General features: G+C 37.8%; 1 protein-coding gene across 1 annotated transcript in view; it reads right to left on the bottom strand.

The window, feature by feature from the left end:
- Positions 1-22488, bottom strand: part of LOC126162653 (probable multidrug resistance-associated protein lethal(2)03659) — a 316093-nt gene that overhangs the window by 153186 nt on the left and 140419 nt on the right. Inside the window, exons 9-11 of the mRNA XM_049919291.1 lie at positions 12794-12904; positions 12468-12701; positions 10284-10570 (exon numbers count right to left, since the gene is read on the bottom strand). Of these exons, the coding sequence (XP_049775248.1) occupies positions 10284-10570; positions 12468-12701; positions 12794-12904 (632 nt within the window). The remainder of the gene's footprint in view (positions 1-10283; positions 10571-12467; positions 12702-12793; positions 12905-22488) is intronic.

Below are 22488 nucleotides of genomic sequence, written 5' to 3' on the forward strand. Positions count from 1 at the left end.
GGTTCCATGATGACATTCTTAATTAATACTACAACTCTTCTTGAGCCTTTATATTATATAAGCTATTATAATGCATCAAAATATGGTCCAAGTGAGCCCCCATGGGGCATGGGCACCTGCAGGTGCTCAAGAGCTTGCCCAGTGAGCACGCACTAGGGGATAGGCCACCCGCAGGGGCCCATTTCACCATACATGCACAATGCTGCATTATGTGCCTGTCACTTAGTTACATCTTGAGCTTCTTAGTGGAAGTAGTGACAACAATGAGTTCTAGAAGCAGCCTGTTGCCATTTTTGCCAAGTTGGGAAGAACAGTTTTCATTTTTTGAGAAAGATGTGTTGCCTCAGTGGCTTGTGTGCCATAAAGTTCTGAGTACAATTAAGAAGTATAATACACAGCATCACTATGTGTCCCTTCATGTGATATAGTATGATGAGGTGGACAGTAACACAAGAAAGCAACTCATTGCCACACTGAAGAGCAAAGTTCAGCAACAGGCAAATCTGACATAAAATAAATATCACAAATGAATACATACTTATTCTACACCCTCTGTCTTAGTATTGATTTCATTTACTACACACGTGTTATGGAACTATTGTAGACTGCTGACACTGATGAAGATTCAACTCTGATGCGATGCTTCAAGCAAGCTACAAAGTTGCACACATCATTGCAACAACTGGAACACCATTCTCAATGGTTTCCTTGGTGAAATCATGTCTGCTTGCCATTGTCGAGTGCTTAGCTCCAGCAGACATTATAGAATTTGAAGGAGTTTGCCTCTCCAAGCAAATGGTACCTCACCGGATTCCGAATATGGACGCAGATTGGAAAATCAACTGAAGCAGAAGTACCAGACTTTACAACTTTTTTGTTAGCCCTTGATGAAACCACAGATGTTGCTCAGCTCACAATATCTGTGAGGGACATTAATTCAGAACTATAGGTTTTTGAGGAGCTGATAGATGTGATACCAAAGGAGTGCACAATCCAAGGTCACCACATATGTGTGGTTGTCTGTGATTCTGCAGAAAACATGTTCTTGCCATGGGACAGGCTCTATTCTGTGGCAACTCCAAGTGGTTGGGAGCCAGTAAGGTTACATGACTTATTTGAATCAAAAAATCAAGACAGAATTTTAGAAAGAAAGAAATTTTGGAAAGAAATATCAAGCGTACTCTGTTTCGAGCAGCAGGAAGTCCGTTTTGCTGAAAGTGTGAAACACACTGACATCATGAAGGCCATGGTAAAGTGTGTAAATTTTGCGAGATGCTATGGTGTCAACCACCACCAGTTCAAAGTCTTTTTGCATGACCTGGAAGCAGCCTATGGCAATATTCCTTATCACTGCACAGTATGGTGGCTTAGCAGAGGCAAAGTTCTCGACATGTTTTTCGCAATTTGGGAAGAAACTGCCTTGTTTATGGAAATGAAAGGACACAGGCAACCATCGCTCCCTGATGAGACATGGGTAGCACACCTGGCCTTTTTAACTGACGTTACAAGGCATTTAAACAGCTTAAATGCATCACTTAAAGGAAAGGATCTATTAATTGTTGATATTTACAATAAAATGTATGCATTCATGGACAAAATTCATCTATTTGAACAGCAACTTGGTAGAGGAAATTTAACATTTTCTGAGTGTTTTTCATTCCTTCAGTTGCCTGAAGAACTAAGTTTTGGCAATTATCAACAAATTATCATACAACTACATCACGGTATTGAGGTGTCAGGACAAGTGATGCCTACAAAACGAGATAAACTGTTTAGTGCTCCATTTTCAGTTGTACCAGATAATGTTCCTTCAGAAATGGAACAAACAGCTTTTGCAAAACATCACACTGCTCAAGGACAGATATTACAAAATCATGAATTTCGTAAGATTGGATCATGATCTTTATACAAAAGACTTTCCCAAATTACACAGGAATGCAGCTGACAACATATATATGTTTGGCTCAACACATGGTTGTGAACAACTGTTTTCTACAATGACAGGAGTAAAAACTGCAGAAAGGCCCCAGCTGCACGACCCAACACATTAAAAATTATAATCAACCATCCTTTACTGCCTTGTACATGGTCTTCCCCCAGCCAGTGTTTTGTGCACAGTGCACAGTGCTATCCAACTATGACAATGCACACATGTGTGCCAGCTGTTTACTCACTCCTGCCTGCCAGTGTCCGTAGGTGCCCAGCCACTTGCAGTTGAGTTCTTGAGCTGGAACAGCCTTGTCTAAACGATTATCTAAATTGTGTATCCATTGAAGATCTACATTATATAGTCCTCCTCTGAATTTAGAAAATATATTTGCTATTTGAGAAAATACTCTGTTCAGTTCTGCTATTATTTCTTCTTCCATTTGAGAAAATCTTTCATTTTTCTGTGTGAATGCCTCCATAACTGAATCAAATGGTTTACTCCTCTCTATGAGAGCCATTTTTGTCAGCCTAACAAATATTAATGTATTAAGTCCCATAGTTAGTGTTGCAAATTAACTAAAACAGTACTAATAATAAATGATATATTTTTCTTGTCTCTGTATCATTCACTAACCAACAAAATTTCTGAAATTTTCTGTTCGAATTAAATTTTGTCTTAGAAATCTTCTGTGTCACTTGATATTCACCTAACAAGTTCATTTTCAATGTATGAGTTGCAATTTAGAAATCATTCCACAATCAACCATACAGTGGACTCTGCTGAGCATTTGTGTACTGAGTCAATTGCATCTGTTCTTCATCTGCAGCTGTCTCACACACCCACTGCATGGCTTTGTCGTGCAGCACCGGTTGTTGGTTGCCAACTGTGCTGCATGACCACATCATATAGTAACTGTTGACTGTGAACTTCAGGCTGCTATTCACTGCCCAAGTTGATGAGGAAGCTTACTGTGCTCTCTGTTATTGGTTTCTCAAACTATTCTTCTCATAGACTGAACTGAGTGTTTAGCATACAATTAGTGCAAACCAAAGTTACCTTTGATTTCCAGGTTTTGACTTTTCATTGTCGAAGGATAATCAAAATTAAATTCAATCAGTACAAAATCTTGTTTCCCCTTTAAATTGCCTACCATATGTCACTGGATAATGATTACTAGTGTACTGATATTGTTGCTGAATTACCTGACAATAGTTTTCTTGTTAATGTTGGCAAGAAACATGTATTTTTGTTTGTTCTTTGTAGCTAATGACAAATCTTTTACAATTATTCCTAGTTTGCATACGTGCCACTTAATACCATATTGGTGTATTAAATAAAGAATTATATCATTTCCAGTTAATGTCAATTCTTCTGTGGTGTAAATATTATGTAGAATTAATTCACACCACCTATTCACAGTACTTGTAGATAACTTTGAAATAATTTCTTAAATCACTTTACAGATGAAATGTAAAGTCCAATGTTCAGTTCTGTCTAGCATTTCAAGCAATAACAAAGTATTCAATTGTTTTTATTTTGTGCAGTTGCCTAGCCTTGTTTACTGTATGGCAAAACTTACAAATGTATTGACACTGTCTCTCTTCATTAATGTTCTTCATGTTCACTTGAGAGTAGTGGCATAATCTCCAATCTTGAGAAACCAGGTCATAATTAAAATATTCTTCAAAACAGTGTTTCCTATTTTTAAATTTTCATTCTTCTTCATAAGTCTCACATTTTTTTGTTAATCTCCAAAAAACCATTTTCACTGCAAATTTATATTTTACACACAGTCACCACATGAGAGGGATCTGGGTTTCAAAACCATAGAACAATCTTGATGTAGGTTTAATATTGATACATTACTTATTAAACTTTCTCCAATTTCTAGTCTCAAAATGAACTTCAACTGTTCTAGATGACAATTTGCTTTTATTGCAAGTTGAGTCACATCAATCTGTATCAAGTGGATCTCAAATTCACACTGAGTTGAACTGCAGACTTTTTACAAAAGTGTTTACACAATAATTCTTCAATTACTACTTCATTGATGGGAGCTTACTCCAGTGCTCCCCTTAAGCATTCAGTGTGTTACTGGAAACTCCATGCCACACGAAACAAATGTTTGCCCTCACACATAAGGCCACATATGTGTAAATAAATGATCTGCCTTTATATTTAACACAGAATTAATCATCATTTTTTTCCAATCACTTTGAATATATATTTTTTTTTTTCTCAAGTGACGCTTAGTAACTTGCTGCTAGAAGAGGGAAACTTATTTTGCATAATCTTTGTAGAATCGTACTAGTATCCCATCAGATCCAGTTGCCCTTTCTGTCTTGAGTCATTTTAGTTGATTTTCTATCCCATGTTCATTTATTTCAATAGCTACCATTTTTCCAATTGTGTGACAACTGATAAAATGTTCTTCTGTGAAACAATTTTGTAAAAAGACATTTCATATTTCAATCTTTTCCTGTGATCTCCATTTTAACACTATTATGATCACTGAGTGTCAGAACAGTTGGCTTTGATCTTTTTACTGATTTTTGTGTCAAATTGGTGGATTTTTGCTTTTCTTGAACATACCAGCTATGCTAATTTAGCTTAGTTCAGTTTTTGTTTGTCCATGAGGTTTTGGATATGTTTATTTCTGCAGTAAAAGTCCCTTTACTTTCAGAGTAGCTTACTAATCAACCCATCCATCAAGACTATGCCTGCTACACGCCTGTCTGAAATTTATTGTGTAGGTTGAGGAAAACAAAATTGCCATGGAAAATATTTAGAAGACCAGCACAAAACTGACCCTTGTTAATGAACAGGAGAAATGCCCTTCTCAGAAAATGATAGAAACCATGATTTCAATGCACCAACTGGTTGCTGTCACATGTCTGCACATGCACATCCCCTGTATGCTTCATCCCAAATACTTCACTGCCATTACATTTGAATGTATAAAGACCAGTTGAATGTAACACAAAATGGTGCTCATGATAAAATAGTGTGTTTCATAAGAATACTGTGCCTGCTACAGTCATACACTTTTGGTTAGCATGCAATAGCCACAGCCTGACAGTCTGGAACCTGTGGTACATTACATGCCATTTTTAGGCAGCAGGAATGTTGTGTCAAGTCGAACTGGCAGTCTTGCAGTATGTAACAACTGGTCAGGAGAGTAGGTAGGTATCCGAAGCTAGATGTGTTGGTTGGATCATAAAGACAGAGATCAGTGGCAGTAAAGCTAAGATGGTGCTTATAGGAAGAACTGTATTAAGAAGTCAAGTGGTTATTAATTAATAATCATCTATAATTGTACATGTGAAAGTTAAGTACCAGCAGTGAATGTTAGCTTTCTAGTATGAGTAGAACTGAGTTAAATATTAGAATTTATGTGAATTAATAGACTATAACAGTCTACAATAAAATTTTCAACTGGTATGGATGAAAAAAAAAAATTAAGATCTATTAAATGGTGACTTCTCTGGAAGTCTGTGGATTATAAAAGTGTGGATAGTATAGTGAAGAACATGAATTGTTGGGAACAAATAAAATAAGTATATTTACATTGTGTTGTCATTTATAACATATCTTCATCATGTGTAATTGTCAAGTTGATGGCCATTAATTACAGACACAACACAAACAACAGGAATATGGTTTATTTCTGTTGTTGGTCATCAAGTTGATAGGCTGGAAATGACAGGTGCCATGACTCCATTTATTGGACCAGAACTATGTGGCTGGGTCATGAGGTAGCACACAGAATGCTGGACTCTCCACATCTACATCTACACCTACAGTATACTCTTCAACCACCGTGACATGCAGGGCATAGGGTACATCCCATTGTACCAGTTATTAGGGTTTCTTCCTGTTCCTCTCTCTCTCTCTCTCTCTCTCTCTTTTCCACTAATTAAGCAGAAATATCTACTTACCTTTCTTCATATTCCTATTGACACATGCTTACCTTTCTTCATATTCCTATTGACACATGCAGTTAGTATGGTGTAATAAACGTACAATCTTTGATTACCTGCTCTACTTTAACTGAGCTGAAAAGTTCAGGCCTCTTTGTAGCTAGATCTCACATGTTACCCTCTTGAGTCAGTTCTCTGATTAACTGCTCAAGTTTATCTTAGGATAAAGCATTTAGTCATTTGTCATTAAATTGTCTGTCCTAATACCCATCCTAATGGCTTGGGTCTCTAGCTTGCAGGTTGAAGTTGGCCTTAATACTATAATATGACTATGAAATTTTATGAAGTAGGTTCTTGTTATTTACATGAATAGAGAACATACTGGTCAAAAGATTTTTCTTATATGGGAAAAGATAAATAATGTGGACAAATACAGTCTGTCTGGGTAGCATATACTTGCATCAAAAGGTTGTAATAATTCTCTCCTAATAAAGAATGTAGAAAACATTTACCTTTGCTGACACTGCATGTGAGCAAGCAGCACTGCGATGACAATGTATCTGCATTGTAAAAGTCACTTTATAAAAAATAGTTTACTTAACTTGCAAATTGCATTGGTATTTAGGGGTGTGCATCTTTTTAATTAGAGTAATCAGGTGCTGGATTGTTTGTTAAAACAGGCTTGAAGTGCTAGCTCTTGATTTCAAAATATGTGGTTTTATTCTTATTCATTATAAAACCACCCACAATGATAAACACAGTTCAGTATCACAAGAGAGAAAGTAGATTCAGAATGAACACTAATACTTGAAAACAGTTACACTGTCCTTCTAAAACCCACACCTCCAAAGAGCTTCACATGATGTTAACCCTTTGAACAGCAAAAAGAGTCTAACACCACTGACACCAATCAAGGATAATATAAACAACTTCCAGAATGTTCTATGAATCAAAACATTGTTTATGTAACTTCTGTTTTTAGATCTGAATTCAGTTTTAATTTATTGAGTATTTTCCACAAGTATTGATTCCTTTGAGGATTTTTGAAAATAACCAGTTGATGATGGAGTTTTTAAGTCATAGAAAATATTCTTAAAGCTGTTAATTTCAGGTTATACTGAAAATCTGGTTGATTATCAATAGAATCACAATAAAAATATACATAGTAACATATGTTTAGTCTAATATTATTATTACATTGTAAAATAATGATAAATCATATAGTTTTGTTTTATTAGCATTTGCTGTCATTTATTTGCAAACTAATATTAATAGTGTAACATTGCAGTAAATTAAAATATTAATACAAAAAAACAAAAAATTATATTTGTGGCAAATTTGTTCCCAAGGACTAGAAAACTTTGCAAACATCTACAATCATAAATGCCATAGTTTATAAATAAAAATGGGCTCAAATCTGGCCAGAATTTAGCTGGTATTGAATATTTCTTTAACCAAGGAAAGTTCCATTGGGTCTTGATTTAATTCAACTACATGGGAGAACCCAGAACCTAAACAGACCAGAAACAGCCATCAACCTTTCTTCCAAAAGCCTTAGTCCTACAGAAGTATCAGTCCTTTCCCAAGGCCTTCCCCATTGCCCCACCCCCACAATCAATCATGCTGGACTTTGTGAATGACCTTCTCTCCTTGTCCCAGTCCTACAGTAGAAACACTTTTTCGCCACCAACCCTACCAATCAGACTCAACCCAAAACCAATGCTGAACTCTGCCTGACTCAGTTCATCCCTTCATCCAACCATGATCCACCCCCTTCCTGCCACCACCAAATCAACCCCAGTTAACATTTAAGAATTTCTTAACCTCAAACTTTGCCTCACCATCATTCCCCAAATCCCTCAATATGGAAGTTAGCATTACATCCACAGAAAGAACCACAATCAACCACCAAAAAACCAATCCTGACCTTATAATCCTAGCTGCTGACAAAGGCTCCACCACTGTGGCTTTGAACCACAGGAATTACCTGGTGGAAGGACCCCACTAGCTGTAACATTGTCAGATTTGTCCACCTACAAACTCTGGCACAGTGTCCCTACTTCCTTCCAGGTCACCATGACCAGCTATATCCTCACCCACAATTACTTCATCTCGGATGCATCACCTACAAGCAAATACATGATACAGCAATGGGCACCTGCATGGCACCATCCTATGCCAGTCCATTTGTGGGCCATCTAGAGGAATCCTTCCTAACCACCCACAATTCCAAACCCCTCACCTGGTTTAGATTCGCAGATGGCATCTTCATGATCTGGACTGAGAGTGAGAACATCCTATCCACATTCCTCCAGAACCTCAAAACCTTCTGATTTGCTTTATGTGGTCCTCCTCAACCCAACAAGCCATCTTCCTCAATGTTGATCTCCACCTCAAACATGTCTGCATCAGTACCTCTATCCATATCACACCATTCAACCACCAGCAATCCTTCACTTTGACAGCTGCCACCCATTTCATAACAAGAAGTCCCTTCCACACTGCCTATTCACCCATGGGTGTCATATCTATAGTGATGAGAGTATCTATCAAAATATACCAAGAGTCTCAACGAGGCCTTCACAGACTGAAATTACCCTCCTAACCTTATCCGTAAGCAGATCTCCTGTGCCTCATCTCTTCTGTCATGCACCAGTTCCTAACATCCCACCATCCAGCCACAAAAGAGCACTCCTAATCTCCTAATGCATGTCAGCACCACCCGGGAATGGAGCAACTGAATCACATTCTCGGCTACCTCTCATAGTGCCCTGAAATGAAGATTATCCTTTCTACTGTTCTTCCCACCTCTCCACAGTGGTATTCTACTGACCACCAAACCTACATAATATTCTCATCCATCCCTACTCCATCCCTGCTCTGAGCCCCTTGCTTCATGGTTCATTCCCCTGTAATAGACCTACACACAAGACTTGTTCCATGTATCCTCCCACCACCTCCTACTCCAGACCAACCACAAGCATCGCCTTCACCATTAAAGGCAGGGCTACCCGTGAAACCAGTCATGTGATCTACAACTTAAGCTGCAACCACTATGCTGCATTCTATGTGGACATCACAACCAATGAGCTCTCTGTGCACATGCATGGCCACCGATAAATTGTAGCCAAGAGACAGCTGGACCATCCAGTTGCTGAGCACACTGTCCAATATAAAATTTTTCACTTCAATTACAGCCTATGCCATCTGGATCCTTCCAACCAACACTAGCATTTCTGAACTGTGCAGATGGAAGCTCTACTTGCAATGTGTCCTATGTTCCCGTAACACCCCTGGCCTCAACCTTCATTAGTCTACTATACCTACATCTACATCTATACTCTGCAAACCACTGTGAAGTGCATGGCAGAGGATATGTCTCATTGTGACAATTATCAGGGTTTCTTCCTGTTCCATTCATGTATGGAGTGCAGGAAGAATTACTGTTTGAATGTATCTGCATGTGCTGTAATTATTCTAATCTTATCCTCATGATCCCTACGTGAGCAATATGTAGGTGGTTGTAGTATATTCCTAGAGTCACCATTTAAAGCCAGTTCTTGAAACTTTGTCAATAGACTTTGAAACCTTGTTAATAGACTGTTTTAGACTTCCAATCTTCAAGAATCTTCTAGTTGAGTTTCTTCAGTATCTCTGTGGCACTCTCCCACGGATTAAAAAAACCTGTGACCATTTGTGCTGCCCTTCTCTGTAGAGGTTCAACATCCCCTATTAGTCCTATTTGATACCAGTCCCTCACACTTGAGCAATATTCTAGAACCAGTCACATGAGTGATTGTAAGCGATCTCCTTTGTAAACTGACTGCACTTTCCATGTTCTTCATCCACCTCACTCCTCCCTGTTCCCTCTCGAGCACTATACAGCCTTCTGTTCTACCAGCACACCCATAGACTTTTTTCTTCTCCTCTCCTTCTCCCCTTTTCTACTTCTCCCCCCCCCCTTCCTCCCTCTTCACGCATCAAACCACCCAACTGCACCTAACTGCCCTACCCTCTACCTGCCACATCCCTGTACATCCCACAAGCAGCACCTTTCCATCTCCCACCTCTAACTTGCTATCCCTCCCCCTCCCCCTCTGCACCTGGCCTCCTCTTTATTCTCACCTCCCAGATTGGCTCTCCCACCAGGAACAACTGTACACTGTCCAGCCTTGGTGGCCAGAGACAGTGGCCACATGCATGTGAGTTGTGTGTGCCTGAACATGTGTGTTGTTTACTTTAGAATAAAGCTTCCTGGCTGAAGGCTCACATGTTTAGCAGTCACTTTGTTGTGCCTGTCTGGGGCTCAACATTGCCACTGTATGGTAACAGTAATCTATCCTTTTCATAATATTGTTATTATTCCATCCTGGATATGGTTTGTGTAAAGAATATACATATATAACTGATGAAATACGCAGATATATACCCACCTGGCAAGATTAACACGAGCTTTCTGTCCTCCACTTAGCATAATGCCTCTATCACCGACAAGAGTCTTATCACGGTGTGGGAATGTGTCAAAATCCGTCTCCAGTGCACAAGCTTTTATTACTTGCCAGTACCGATCTCTGTCATAAGGTTCACCAAAGAGGATGTTCTGTCGGAGAGTTGCAGCAAACAGCCATGGTTCTTGTGATGCGTATGAAACTTTGCCTCTTATAGATAATGTTCCTGAAGTGATTGGCAGCTCACCCAGAACAGTCTGAAGTAAGGATGACTAGAAAAAAATTAATGCTTAATTAATAACAACAACAAAAAAATAAGCTCACATTAATCGAAAAACATTATTTTTTCTTACCAAATATTTCTCACTCCTATATTATCTATCATCTACCTTTTATTCTATGAGGGTCAGTCATAAAAACATAATTATCACCTGGAAAAATAAAGTCATTGATTTGTGTTTGTATGCAGACAGTAAATAGCTGCAGTTCTGGTATACATCGATATCACTGTGTCACAGTAGCATAGGGCACCAAAAGAAGAGCTACAAGAAAATGTTGCAGCTGACTCAAAGTGCAGTATCATGCAGTAATTCATTTTCAGCAGCAGCAGAAATATTGTAACTGTGTCAGGCCAATTCAGATGACTTCTTTAGCTGTCTGAAGTGGCTTGACACAGGTGCAACATTAGTGCTGCTGCTGAAAATGAATTATTGCATGATACCCCACTTTATCAGTCAGTTGTAACAGTTTGCTTTAGCTCCTCTATTGGTGTACTATGCTACTGTGAGCTATGGATATTGATATATACCAGAACTGCAGCTATATACAGTTCAAAAACATGTAAAAAATCAATGACATTTTTTTCTATATGATAATTTATTATGTCTTGATAATGTCAGACATAAATATGGCAATGAATAATAATATTTAAGAACAGATCACAGTCTGAGATTGACACTACAGCAAAAAATTCTGGGGTAAATTTCAATTCACTTTTTATTACATTTCCTGCTGCGGTATAAATGCTAAGGACAGGAAAGGAAATGAAAGGACAGAATAAGGAGGCATTAACAGAAAAATCTGGTGTAAAGAAAGAGCAAAGTGAAACCAGGAACCTGGAAACATAAGATATGGCACACTGTGCAATGCCCCAGTAATAGATGGAGGTGGTGATGAATGAAGTAACTAGAACTGAATGCACATCATAGTAAAAGAAATGGCAGACATATGAACACTGGATTTTTGGACTGTAATTGGACTGCTACATTAACACAAGGATAAATTAGATGATTGTGGCAGAAGCCTTGGTTCAATAGTAAGATATTAATACCCAGTAATGATGACAGCAACAGAAAGAAACACAGCAATGAATTCTTTGCAAAGTGTATAAATTCAACTCAATCAATTCATTTTCTCACACAGCTAGCAATATATTAGCCAATTTTTACATTTTCATCTATAGAATAAGGGTTGACTTTATACAATAAACAATAATAATAAACCTCATTGGTAGATTTGTGGGCTGTACTTAAAAACACAGCACTTAAATTACATGTGTTAATCATGCTATGTACTGTATACATTGATATACATGAGATTGTATATCGTATTTACCCCTACAAGCTGCTGACTGGTAAGAACACAATGTAATATTATGTTTATCTTAACAGGAATGTGAGGGGAGATATAAGAGCAAGAAAGAGGGTAGAATGTGAAGGTAAGTACAACAGGTTCAGCTAAAAGAAGGATAAAATACGTGTGTATCTGGGGGAGGGGTTGGTGGGGAGGAGGTAAGAAGGCATTCTGTCTGATTTCTGAATCATCACTACACATAACGCCCATATTTTATAACAGTGCGGAGAGATCGGAAAATTAGTTCAGGATGGTTGCACAGAAGCTGCTAACAAAGAATTCACAAGTACTTACATACCTCTACAGTCCCTACAATAATGAGATGTTTCCATTGCAGTAATTTTATGATCTGAGTTCTGAGACAATCATGTGCAATTCTTTGACCGGTACAGATATTTCAAGCTCAATTACAACACTTTAACTATAAACAAGTATGACTGAGAAAACAGTTACCAAGGACTTCATTAAACAATATAATGTGGTTCAGTTTTCTCCTCAGACTAGAACATATAGAAGAAGACTGCCTTTTGTACCTACCTTTCCTGAACCTACTGGTCCTATAATGGCAAACAGCTTCCCTGGCACAACTTCAAGAGTCACATTCTTTAAAGTATCATCAGCATTGCTTTCCCATTTTGCTGTGACATCCGTTAATTTGATACAAGGAGTTTCTTTCTCCACATAATCCTTTTCAGTTTTCATTTGAATAATACTTCTGTCATGAATAGCATCTAGGTTCACTGACTTTATTTCATCATAGTTGAGGAAGTTCTGTAGAAAGATGTAAAAGTGGTTAGGAATTTTAGAAATACGTAACAGTGTTCAGCACTTCTACACCCTTTTGTAGATATCCAGCATATTACCTCAATACGCTTGCCAGAAATGAGACCTTCAGCTAGTGCTGCAATAGCTCTGGGGAATGAATCACTCATTGCTTGTTTCATGATATTGTAATATGCAGAAACAACAAAAACCTAAAAATAAAAGAAACAATTATAATCTCTAGTTAAATACATTTAAATGACATAATGAACTAACCTTATATAAAAATGCAAAGCATACAAATTATGACGGGTTATTAAGACTCTCATTCAGAAAGGTCAAATGATGGAAAATACATAATGGAATAATACTGTCAATCAGAAACATAATTTTTATGTGAAGTAATATTTTTTTTTATTTTTTTTTTTAATTATTTTACACGTCTAGTTTTGTAGGACCAAACCGAGAAGCAAATCTCCAATGTCATAGAACACATCAGCACATGCAAGTACATCATAAAAGCAATAACAGATAAAATAAAATGTTTAAGAACCCAAAAAAAGACAAGACAAGAGTTTATGCAAATGCAAACAACAATATAACACAGGAATCAGTTTATTTTTTCAAGAAACTTCTCAACAGAGTAGAAGGGGAGACACATGAGGAAACACTTCAATTTCAATTTGAAAGCACATGGATTACTGATAAGATTTTTGAATTCTTGTGGTACCTTATTGAAAATGGATGGAGCAGTATATTGCACACCTTTCTGCACAAGAGTCAAGGAAGTGTGGTCCAAGTGCAGATTGGATTTCTGACAAGTATTACCTGAGTGAAAGATGCTAATTCTTGGGAATAAGCTGATATTGTTAATAGGAAATGGCAGAAAAGAGCATATATATTGAGAGGCCAATGTCAGAATGCCCAGACTAATGAATGAGTTGACAAGAGGTTCACAAACTTGCACCACTTATTGCCAGAACCTCTCACTTCTGAGCAAAAAACATCCTTTGAGAATATGAAGAATTACCCCAAAATATAATATCAGACATCATAAGTGAATGAAAATAAGCAAGGTACACTACTTTTTGTGTCAAACTATCACTTACTTTAGATACCATTCAAATAGTAAAAATGGCAACATTAAGTCTTTGAACAAGATCTTGAATGTGAGCTTTCCATGACAATTTACTATCTATCAGAACACCAAGAAATTTGAACTGTTCAGTCTCACAAATAATACACACACACTCTGTGAAATTAAAACGTTTGGTTTTGTTGGATTGTGTGTTAGAAACTGTAAAAAGTGAGTCTTGCTGTGATTTAACATTAGTTTATTCTCTAAAAGCCATGAACTTATATCTTGAACTGCACTATTTGAAACAGTGCCAACATTGCAAACGACGTCCTTTACTATCAAGCTAAAGTCATCAGCAAACGGAAATATTTTAGAATCACCTGTAACACTAGAGAGCATATCATTTATATAAATGAGGAACACAAGTGGCCCCAGCACTGTTCCCTTGTGTACGCTCCCCCCCCCCCCCCCCCCCCCCCCCCTCTTTCACAAATTTGACCATGCCCCACTCACATCCCACATCACAGCCATTCTCAACACTGTGGTTAAGAACCTTTGCTGTCTGTTGTTAAAGTAACAATTTGTGAGCTATTCCCCATATTCCATAATGTAACATATTGTGATCAACACAATCAAACACCTTAGTTAAATCAAAAAAGATGCCTAGCATTTGAAACCTTTTGTTTCATCCATCCACTACCTCACAGAGAAAAAATTCTAAAACTGAGCTGTACACTTGATAGCAAATTACGGGAAATAAAATGATCAATTATTCTTACATACACAGCCATTTCAATAACTTAAGCAAACACTGATGGCATAGAAATAGGTCTAAAACTGTCTACATCATCCCTGTCTCCCTTTTTAGAAAGCAGCTTTGCTACTGAATACTTTAATCATTCAGGAAACTGACCATTCTTAAAGGAAAAATTACAAATATGGCTAAGTACAGGGCTAACATGTGCAGCACAGTACTTTAATATTCTGCTAGGCACTCCATCATATCCATGAGAGTCCTTAGTCTTCAGTGATTTAATTATTGAGTCAATCTCCCCCTTGTCTGTATCACAGAAGGGTATTTCAGACATCAATCTCGGAAAGGCATTTGCCTAGAAAGTTATATGATTCCCTGTAGACATTAAATTTTTATTTAATTCATCAGCAATGCTCAGAAAATGATTGTTAAATACAGTATGTATATCTGATTCATCAGTGACAGAAGTATTTTTACTACAAACTGACTTTATATAGTCAACCTTGTGCTGCTAACCAGACATTTCCTTCACAATTGACAATATGGTTTTAATTTTATCCTGTGAATCAGCAATTCTATTTGCATACCACATACTCTTTGCCTTCCTAATAACATTTTTAAGTACCTTATGATACTGTTTGTAATGGGCTACTGTAGCTTGATTGTGACTACTTCTAAAATTTTGATATACTTCCCAGTTTGTTCTACATGATATCCTTATCCCACTAGTCAGCCACCCAGGACACCTTTAATGCTAGTACCCTGTTTAGAGTGTTCTAATGGAAAGCAACTTTCAAAGAGCATGAGAAATGTATTAAGGAAACCATTATATTTGTCATCCATGTTATTAGCACTATAAACATCTTGTCATTCTTGTTCTTTAACAAAGTTTAAGAAACTCTCTATTGCCATTGGATTAGCTTTTCTACATAGTTTCAAGTACGTATAACATTTGTTTGAGTAGAAAAACCTTTCAGTGTTAAAATTTGTGTATCATGGTTTGAAAGGCTATTCATACTTTTACTAACAGAATACCCATCTAGTAATGAAGAATGAATAAAAATATTGTCTATGGCTGTGCTACTGTCCCCCTGCACCCTGGTTAGAAAAACGCAGTCTGCTTCAGATCATATGAATTTAGGAGATTTTTCCAACATCCTTTTTCTTGCACAGTCACATACAATATTAATATTGAAGTCACCACATATAACTAATTTTTGGTACTTCCCATAGAGTGAACCAAGAACCCTCTCTAGTTTGAGTAGAAGTACTCAGATGTCAGAGTTAGGGAACCTATCAACAACAACAATTAGTTTAGTTTCAAATAAATTCAACTGCCCCTGCACAACATTCAAATACCTGTTCAGTGCAGTTCTGTGATACAGCTACAGACTCAACTACATCTACATCTATATTCATACTCCACAAGCCACCTGACGGTGTGTGGCGGAGGGTACCTTGAGTATCTTTTTCGGTTCTCCCTTCTATTCCAGTCTTGTATTGTTCATGGAAAGAAGAATTGTCGGTATGCCTCTGTGTGGGCTCTAATCTCTCTGATTTTATCATCATGGTCTCTTCGCGAGATATACGTAGGAGGGAGCAATATACTGCTTGACTCCTCGGTGAAGGTATGTTCTCAAAACTTCAACAAAAGCCCGTACCAAGCCACTGAGCATCTCTCCTGCAGAGTGTTCCACTGGAGTTTATCTATCATCTCCGTAACGCTTTCGCGGTTACTAAATGATCCTGTAACGAAGCGCGCTGCTCTCTGTTGGATCTTCTCTATCTCTTCTATCAACCATATCTGGTACGGATCCGACACTGATGAGCAGTATTCAAGCAGTGGGCAAACAAGTGTACTGTAACCTACTTCCTTTGTTTTCAGATTGCATTTCCTTAGGATTCTTCCAATGAATCTCAGTCTGGCACCTGCTTTACCGACGATCAACTTTATATGATCATTCCATTTTAAATCACTCCTAATGTCTACTCCCAGATAATTTATGGAATTAACTGCTTCCAGTTGCTGACCTATTTTGTAGCTAAATAATAAAGGATCTTTCTTTCTATGTATTCGCAGCACACTACACTTGTCTACATTGAGATTCAATTGCCATTCCCTGCACCATGCGTCAATTCGCTGCATATCCTCCTGCATTTCAGTACAATTTTTCATTGTTCCAACCTCTCGATACACCACAGCATCATCTGCAAAAAGCCTCAGTGAACTTCTGATGTCATCCACAAGGTCATTTATGTATATTGTGAATAGCAACGGTCCTATGACACTCCCCTGCGGCACACCTGAAATCACTCTTACTTCGGAAGACTTCTCTCCATTGAGAATGACATGCTGCGTTCTGTTATCTAGGAACACTTCAATCCAATCACACAATTGGTCTGATAGTCCATATGCTCTTACCTTGCTCATTAAACGACTGTGGGTAACTGTATCAAACGCCTTCCGGAAGTCAAGAAACACGGCATCTACCTGTGGACCTGTGTCTATGGCCCTTTGAGTCTCGTGGACGAATAGCGCGAGCTGGGTTTCACAGGACTGTCTTTTTCGAAACCCATGCTGATTCCTACAGAGTAGATTTCTAGTCTCCAGAAAAGTCATTATACTCTAACATAATACGTGTTCCAAAATTCTACAACTGATCGACGTTAGAGATATAGGTCTATAGTTCTGCGCATCTGTTCGATGTCTCTTCTTGAAAACGGTGATGAACTGTGCCCTTTTCCAATCCTTTGGAACCCTACGCTCTTCTAGAGACCTACAGTACACCGCTGCAAGAAGAGGGGCAAGTTCCTTGGCGTACTCTGTGTAAAATCGAACTGGTATCCCATCAGGTCCAGCGGCCTTTCCTCTTTTGAGTGATTTTAATTGTTTCTCTATCCCTCTGTCATCTATTTCGATATCTACCTTTTTGTCATCTGTGCGACAATCTAGAGAAGGAACTACAGTGCAGTCTTCCTCTGTGAAACAGCTTCGGAAAAAGACATTTAGTATTTCGGCCTTTAGTCTGTCATCCTCTGTTTCAGTACCATTTTGGTCACAGAGTGTCTGGACATTTCGTTTTGATCCACCTACTACTTTGACATAAGACCAAAATTTCTTAGGATTTTCTTTCAAGTCAGTACATAGAACTTTACTTTCAAGTTCTTTGAATGCCTCTTGCATAGCCCTCCGCACACTACATTTCGCTTTCCGTAATTTTTGTTTGTCTGCAAGGCTTTGGCTATGTTTACGTTTGCTGTGAAGTTCCCTTTGCTTCCGCAGCAGTTTTCTAACTCGGTTGTTGTACCACGGTGGCTCTTTTCCATCTCTTACGATCTTGCTTGGCACATACTCATCTAACACATATTGTACGATGGTTTTGAACTTTGTCCACTGATCCTCAACACTATCTGTACTTGAGACAAAACTTTTGTGTTGAGCCATAAGGTACTCTGAAATCTCAAATGGAATACAGTTTTTTACGTACATGGCCACTGCCCACTCTGCAAAGAACTCCTTGAAAAACAGTCATCTAATGTGTATCCTGCTAAAGGAAGCCTCCAAATTGTCAAAGTATTAAAGTGGTGCTCCAATATACCAATAATGTCAGAGCCAACATATATAAACAGTTCACTAACTTGATCTCTAATACCTCTTATATTTTGATCAAATATGCTAATTCCTTCACTACTGGATACCTGACCTTCTCTGAAGGTGATTCCTTTGATAGAGGGACTTCCTTTAAGAAGGAATACCTATTAGCTGATTTTAATCTAAAAAAGGTGCTGCTCTAATACCCACTGCTACAGGAATTTTTCCATGAATGATTACATCACCTCCCACTGCACTGTCACCTATAACCTTTGCCAGCCTCCCCTTCCCATATCTATTGAGGTGCAAGCCATGCCTAGTGGAAACCAGTCTATTGATAGACTCAACTGGCACCACTCCAATGTGAGCCATGCCCTCCGCCATCAGTGGCTTCTCAAGCCTCATGTTAACATGCCTAACAGCAGCATTAAGATGAGGCTGATCATGACATTGAAACAGTCACATGAAGTGCACTTTAGTTTCACCACTTTGAGAAGCTATCTTAAGCAGGTCACTATCTACATTATACTCCCCATCCCTATCAAAACTATTCCCAGCTCCACCCACAATCACTACCTGATCCTCCTTCGTAAAATTCCTACATAATTCCCCTATGCTGTCAGTCACCTGAGCCAACCCTGCACTAGGCTTCACAATACTGGTGACCTTGTGCTCACTCCCCAACACTTCCTGCAACTGCTGGCCCACACCTCTGCCATGCAAACTACATAGTAGCAGAACCTTCTTCTCTCTGTTAGAATTCACAACTGACTTAGGATCCCTAACTGCTGAGGACTGCTGCATGTTTCCTACATGTACAGGTGCAAGAGCCTCCTCTCCACTAAACCCTGACAGTTGGTCAAACCTATTGCATATACGCAAAGTAAAACTGTCTGAATACCTCCTCCTTCTAGCTACCTTCTCGCCAAGTGCCAGTTGCCATTCCCCAACACCCTCTCCCCTTCTCAGTCTATCTAGTTCCACCTTTGCATATTGTAACTGCACCTGGAGGGCACAGATCTTAAGCTCCTGCTCCTCTATCAACTTACTTCTACTACAGATTCTGCATTCTCAGAGAAGATCTTGCTAGAATGCTCACTGGCTTTCCCACTGCATTACCCCCAATGAAAATACTTTTAACAAATCCCACACTGTAACCCACTACTAAAAAACACAGCACAAAGTCCACACTTCTCACTCATGGTAAAATTTTAACAGTTACTGAAAAAACTAATTGTATATTTTACCTCAAAACAGTAGAACTATTTGAAGAATTAACAATAGTGATCTCAAATTTTGCTCTCTACTAAGAAAGCAACTACTTTTATTAATAGTAATAAACCACAACTAATACCAATACTACAATTTCTTATCTAAAACCAAAACTTCATGCGAGCACTGGAAAACCCAACAAAATTAAAAACAGTGAACGGAAATTTTACTGAAATATTTCACTACAAACAATAAGTAATGTCAGCCGAAAACTACCATACTAAATTTAATAAATGATGTAAGTGCACTCTAAAAAAAAAAACAATTGGCAAAAGTTTCCAGAAGTTTATTAAACCATTATTTTGCCAGAAACACCATGAGCACTGAAAACTACTAAATTTAGTAACTGAATAACAGTGCACAAACAACTTTGTCAGAACTTCATGTAAGAACTGCTCTAGCTGCAACTGCACACTGCGAAATGTAAACACACAGCTAATATTTGGATGAACGATTAAAAACTGTTAAATTTAATACAAATGGCTATCTTTTCAAGCAAACAAAAATTAATACAGTTTTTAGTTTGGCTTAAAGCAACATTATTTCTTAGTTCTTTCCTTCTTTCTTTATTTTTGCCTTCATTGGACCACTCTGCTCAGTTATACAAAAGTCTACACAAAGAGTTTTATTCTTCAACAATATAATTCACTTCAATAATAATCCAATAATACAATGGTTATAACAAGGATTATTACAATATATTATTGCATAAACCTTTCTCTTTTTTCCCTTCTGTTTGCACAGCATTTCTTCATTCTTTCCGATTTTTTTTTCTTTCTTTGTTTGAGATCAGCCTTCATGTAGTCCTTTTATTGATGCCCATATATAGACTGATTTGTGCATCTTACAATATTTTGGTTTTGTCTGTTTTGTTTCTTAGGTCATCTACCATAATTTAGAGTTCACTTATATCATCCTTGAGTTCCACCATTGCTTTTACTACTCTATAGCTGGCTGTGGTGACCAAGCGGTTCCAGGCACTTCAGTCCGGAACCACGCTACTGCTACAGTCGCAGGTTCAAATCCTGCCTCAGGCGTGGATATGTGTGATGTCCTTAGTTTAGTTAGATTTAAGTTGTTCTAAGTTCTAGGGGACTGATGACCTCAGTTGTTAAGTCCCATAGTGCTCAGAGCCATTTGAACCATTCGAACTATTCCATAATTTTTCTATTATTCTCTTACCAATTCCGTTTCCTTATGTTCCGGTCAGATGTCTACAGAATGGGATGTACTTCTTCTTGATTGTGTTATTTTATTGTATACTGTTTCATTTGAAGCTCTTCTCTAATGTCCATTTACTCAATATTCATTTTTGCATGTTCCCTTATTACTCTTCTTTCTGTTCTGTGAATTTCTGCTGTGTGTATTTGAAGGTGGTTTTAGCTGCATATGTGATTCCTGGTTGGGTAACTGTTTCATAATGTCTAAATATTGCAGCTATTGATGAGCTTGATTTGTTGTACACATTTTTTGTAATGCAATTTGCTTTGCCATGTTGGTTTCCCATTTATATTGGGTAGGAGAGTAAGACCATCTGTTTCAACCAATGTCATTTTTGGAACTTACAACTCTCATATTCTTTGGGATATCTTAGCACTGTTATCTCATTATTCATTTCAGTTCACAACAAAATAGTAATGGTGGTAGGTGGTCACACTATCTTTATCCTGTTTTTATGAGGAATGGTCCAAAAATTTCTCTTCTAAACATGACTTTTTATTTGGTGCTAGTTAGAGTAACTTCCACTAGTTTAATTAACTTTGGATGAATTCCTAGATTCCTTCAAATTTTTAATACTGAGGTCTATGGAGATAATCATATGTCTTCTTAAAGATTACAAATGTTATTGTCAGTAGTGTTGTTACATTTCCTGTTATATACCACAATCAATTTTAAACTAATGAGCTGCTTTGCACAGCTTCTGCATGGTCTGAAATCTCTCAAGTATTTATCCAACTCCCATTCTGTTTGTTCATTGATTCTCCCACACAGGATAAATAATATCTTGTACCTGCAGCCTAGGATAGAGATTCCTCTGTAGTTCTGTAGTTGTCCAGATTGCTCCTATCCCTCTTCTCGAGTAGTGGGTGGATGATAGCTATGGTTAAATGTTCAGGGAATAAATCAGTTGTTAAAGCCATGTATAGGGAGGTCTTGATTGTGTCACTTGGATATTTCAACATTTCAACAGAAACCTGACAGTGTCACCAAAATGAAATGATAAAACGACAGTGATGGTCAAGAGTCCCCACCTGGGGAAGTTCGGCTGCCACGTCGCAATCTTTTAAGTTGACTCACACCGAGTAACTTGCATGTTGATGATGAAATGATGATGACAACAACATGACAACTAGTCCCCAAGTGGAGAAAATCTTAACCTGGCCAGGAACCAAGCCTGGGCCCACTGCATAGCATTCAGACACGCTGATGACCACTCAGCTAAGTGGGCAGACAATGTCACAAAATATCCAAGAAAAGATAAACCAACTACGACACTATCTAAGAGATTGGTGTGAGCAATCCATGACCTAAAACTTTATAAGCATGCCTCACTTGAGGTCAAGGAGCTGGTCATGCACCATCACCTTTAAGCCCAAATCTTAAACAAATAAATATTCAACAATCCTTTTAAAAGTAGAATGTCTGGTTAGTGAAAATTAATATACACAATAAACAAAATATCGGAACTGAAATGTGGAAAAAAAGCTAAAAAGCCCATAGGATATTAATCTTAGCTAAACCAAATTGTTTATTGTTAAAGCCATATATTTATTCAAGAGATATGCACACAAGCATGTGAATGGTGACCTTACATGGACTTGCAAAATTTAATGAATTCTATGACAATAATTAATTAAGCAATGCAAGATGTAGTCACATAGTGCACGCTGTGCATTTTGACACAGTAGCGCTCAGAAATGAAGTTCATGCAGCAGCACATTAATTCTCAATAATCAGCCACAAAACCTTAAAGTTCATCAGCATGGAATTGATACTAACAATCATGACAAAAATTAAAGTTCATTACGCACCATTACTATAGTGAAGAATAACTAGCACCAACAGATTTCAAGATACAGAATCATTCTCATCAATTTAC

Source organism: Schistocerca cancellata, chromosome 2, assembly GCF_023864275.1.
Source record: "Schistocerca cancellata isolate TAMUIC-IGC-003103 chromosome 2, iqSchCanc2.1, whole genome shotgun sequence".
NCBI classification, from domain to species: Eukaryota; Metazoa; Arthropoda; class Insecta; order Orthoptera; family Acrididae; genus Schistocerca; species Schistocerca cancellata.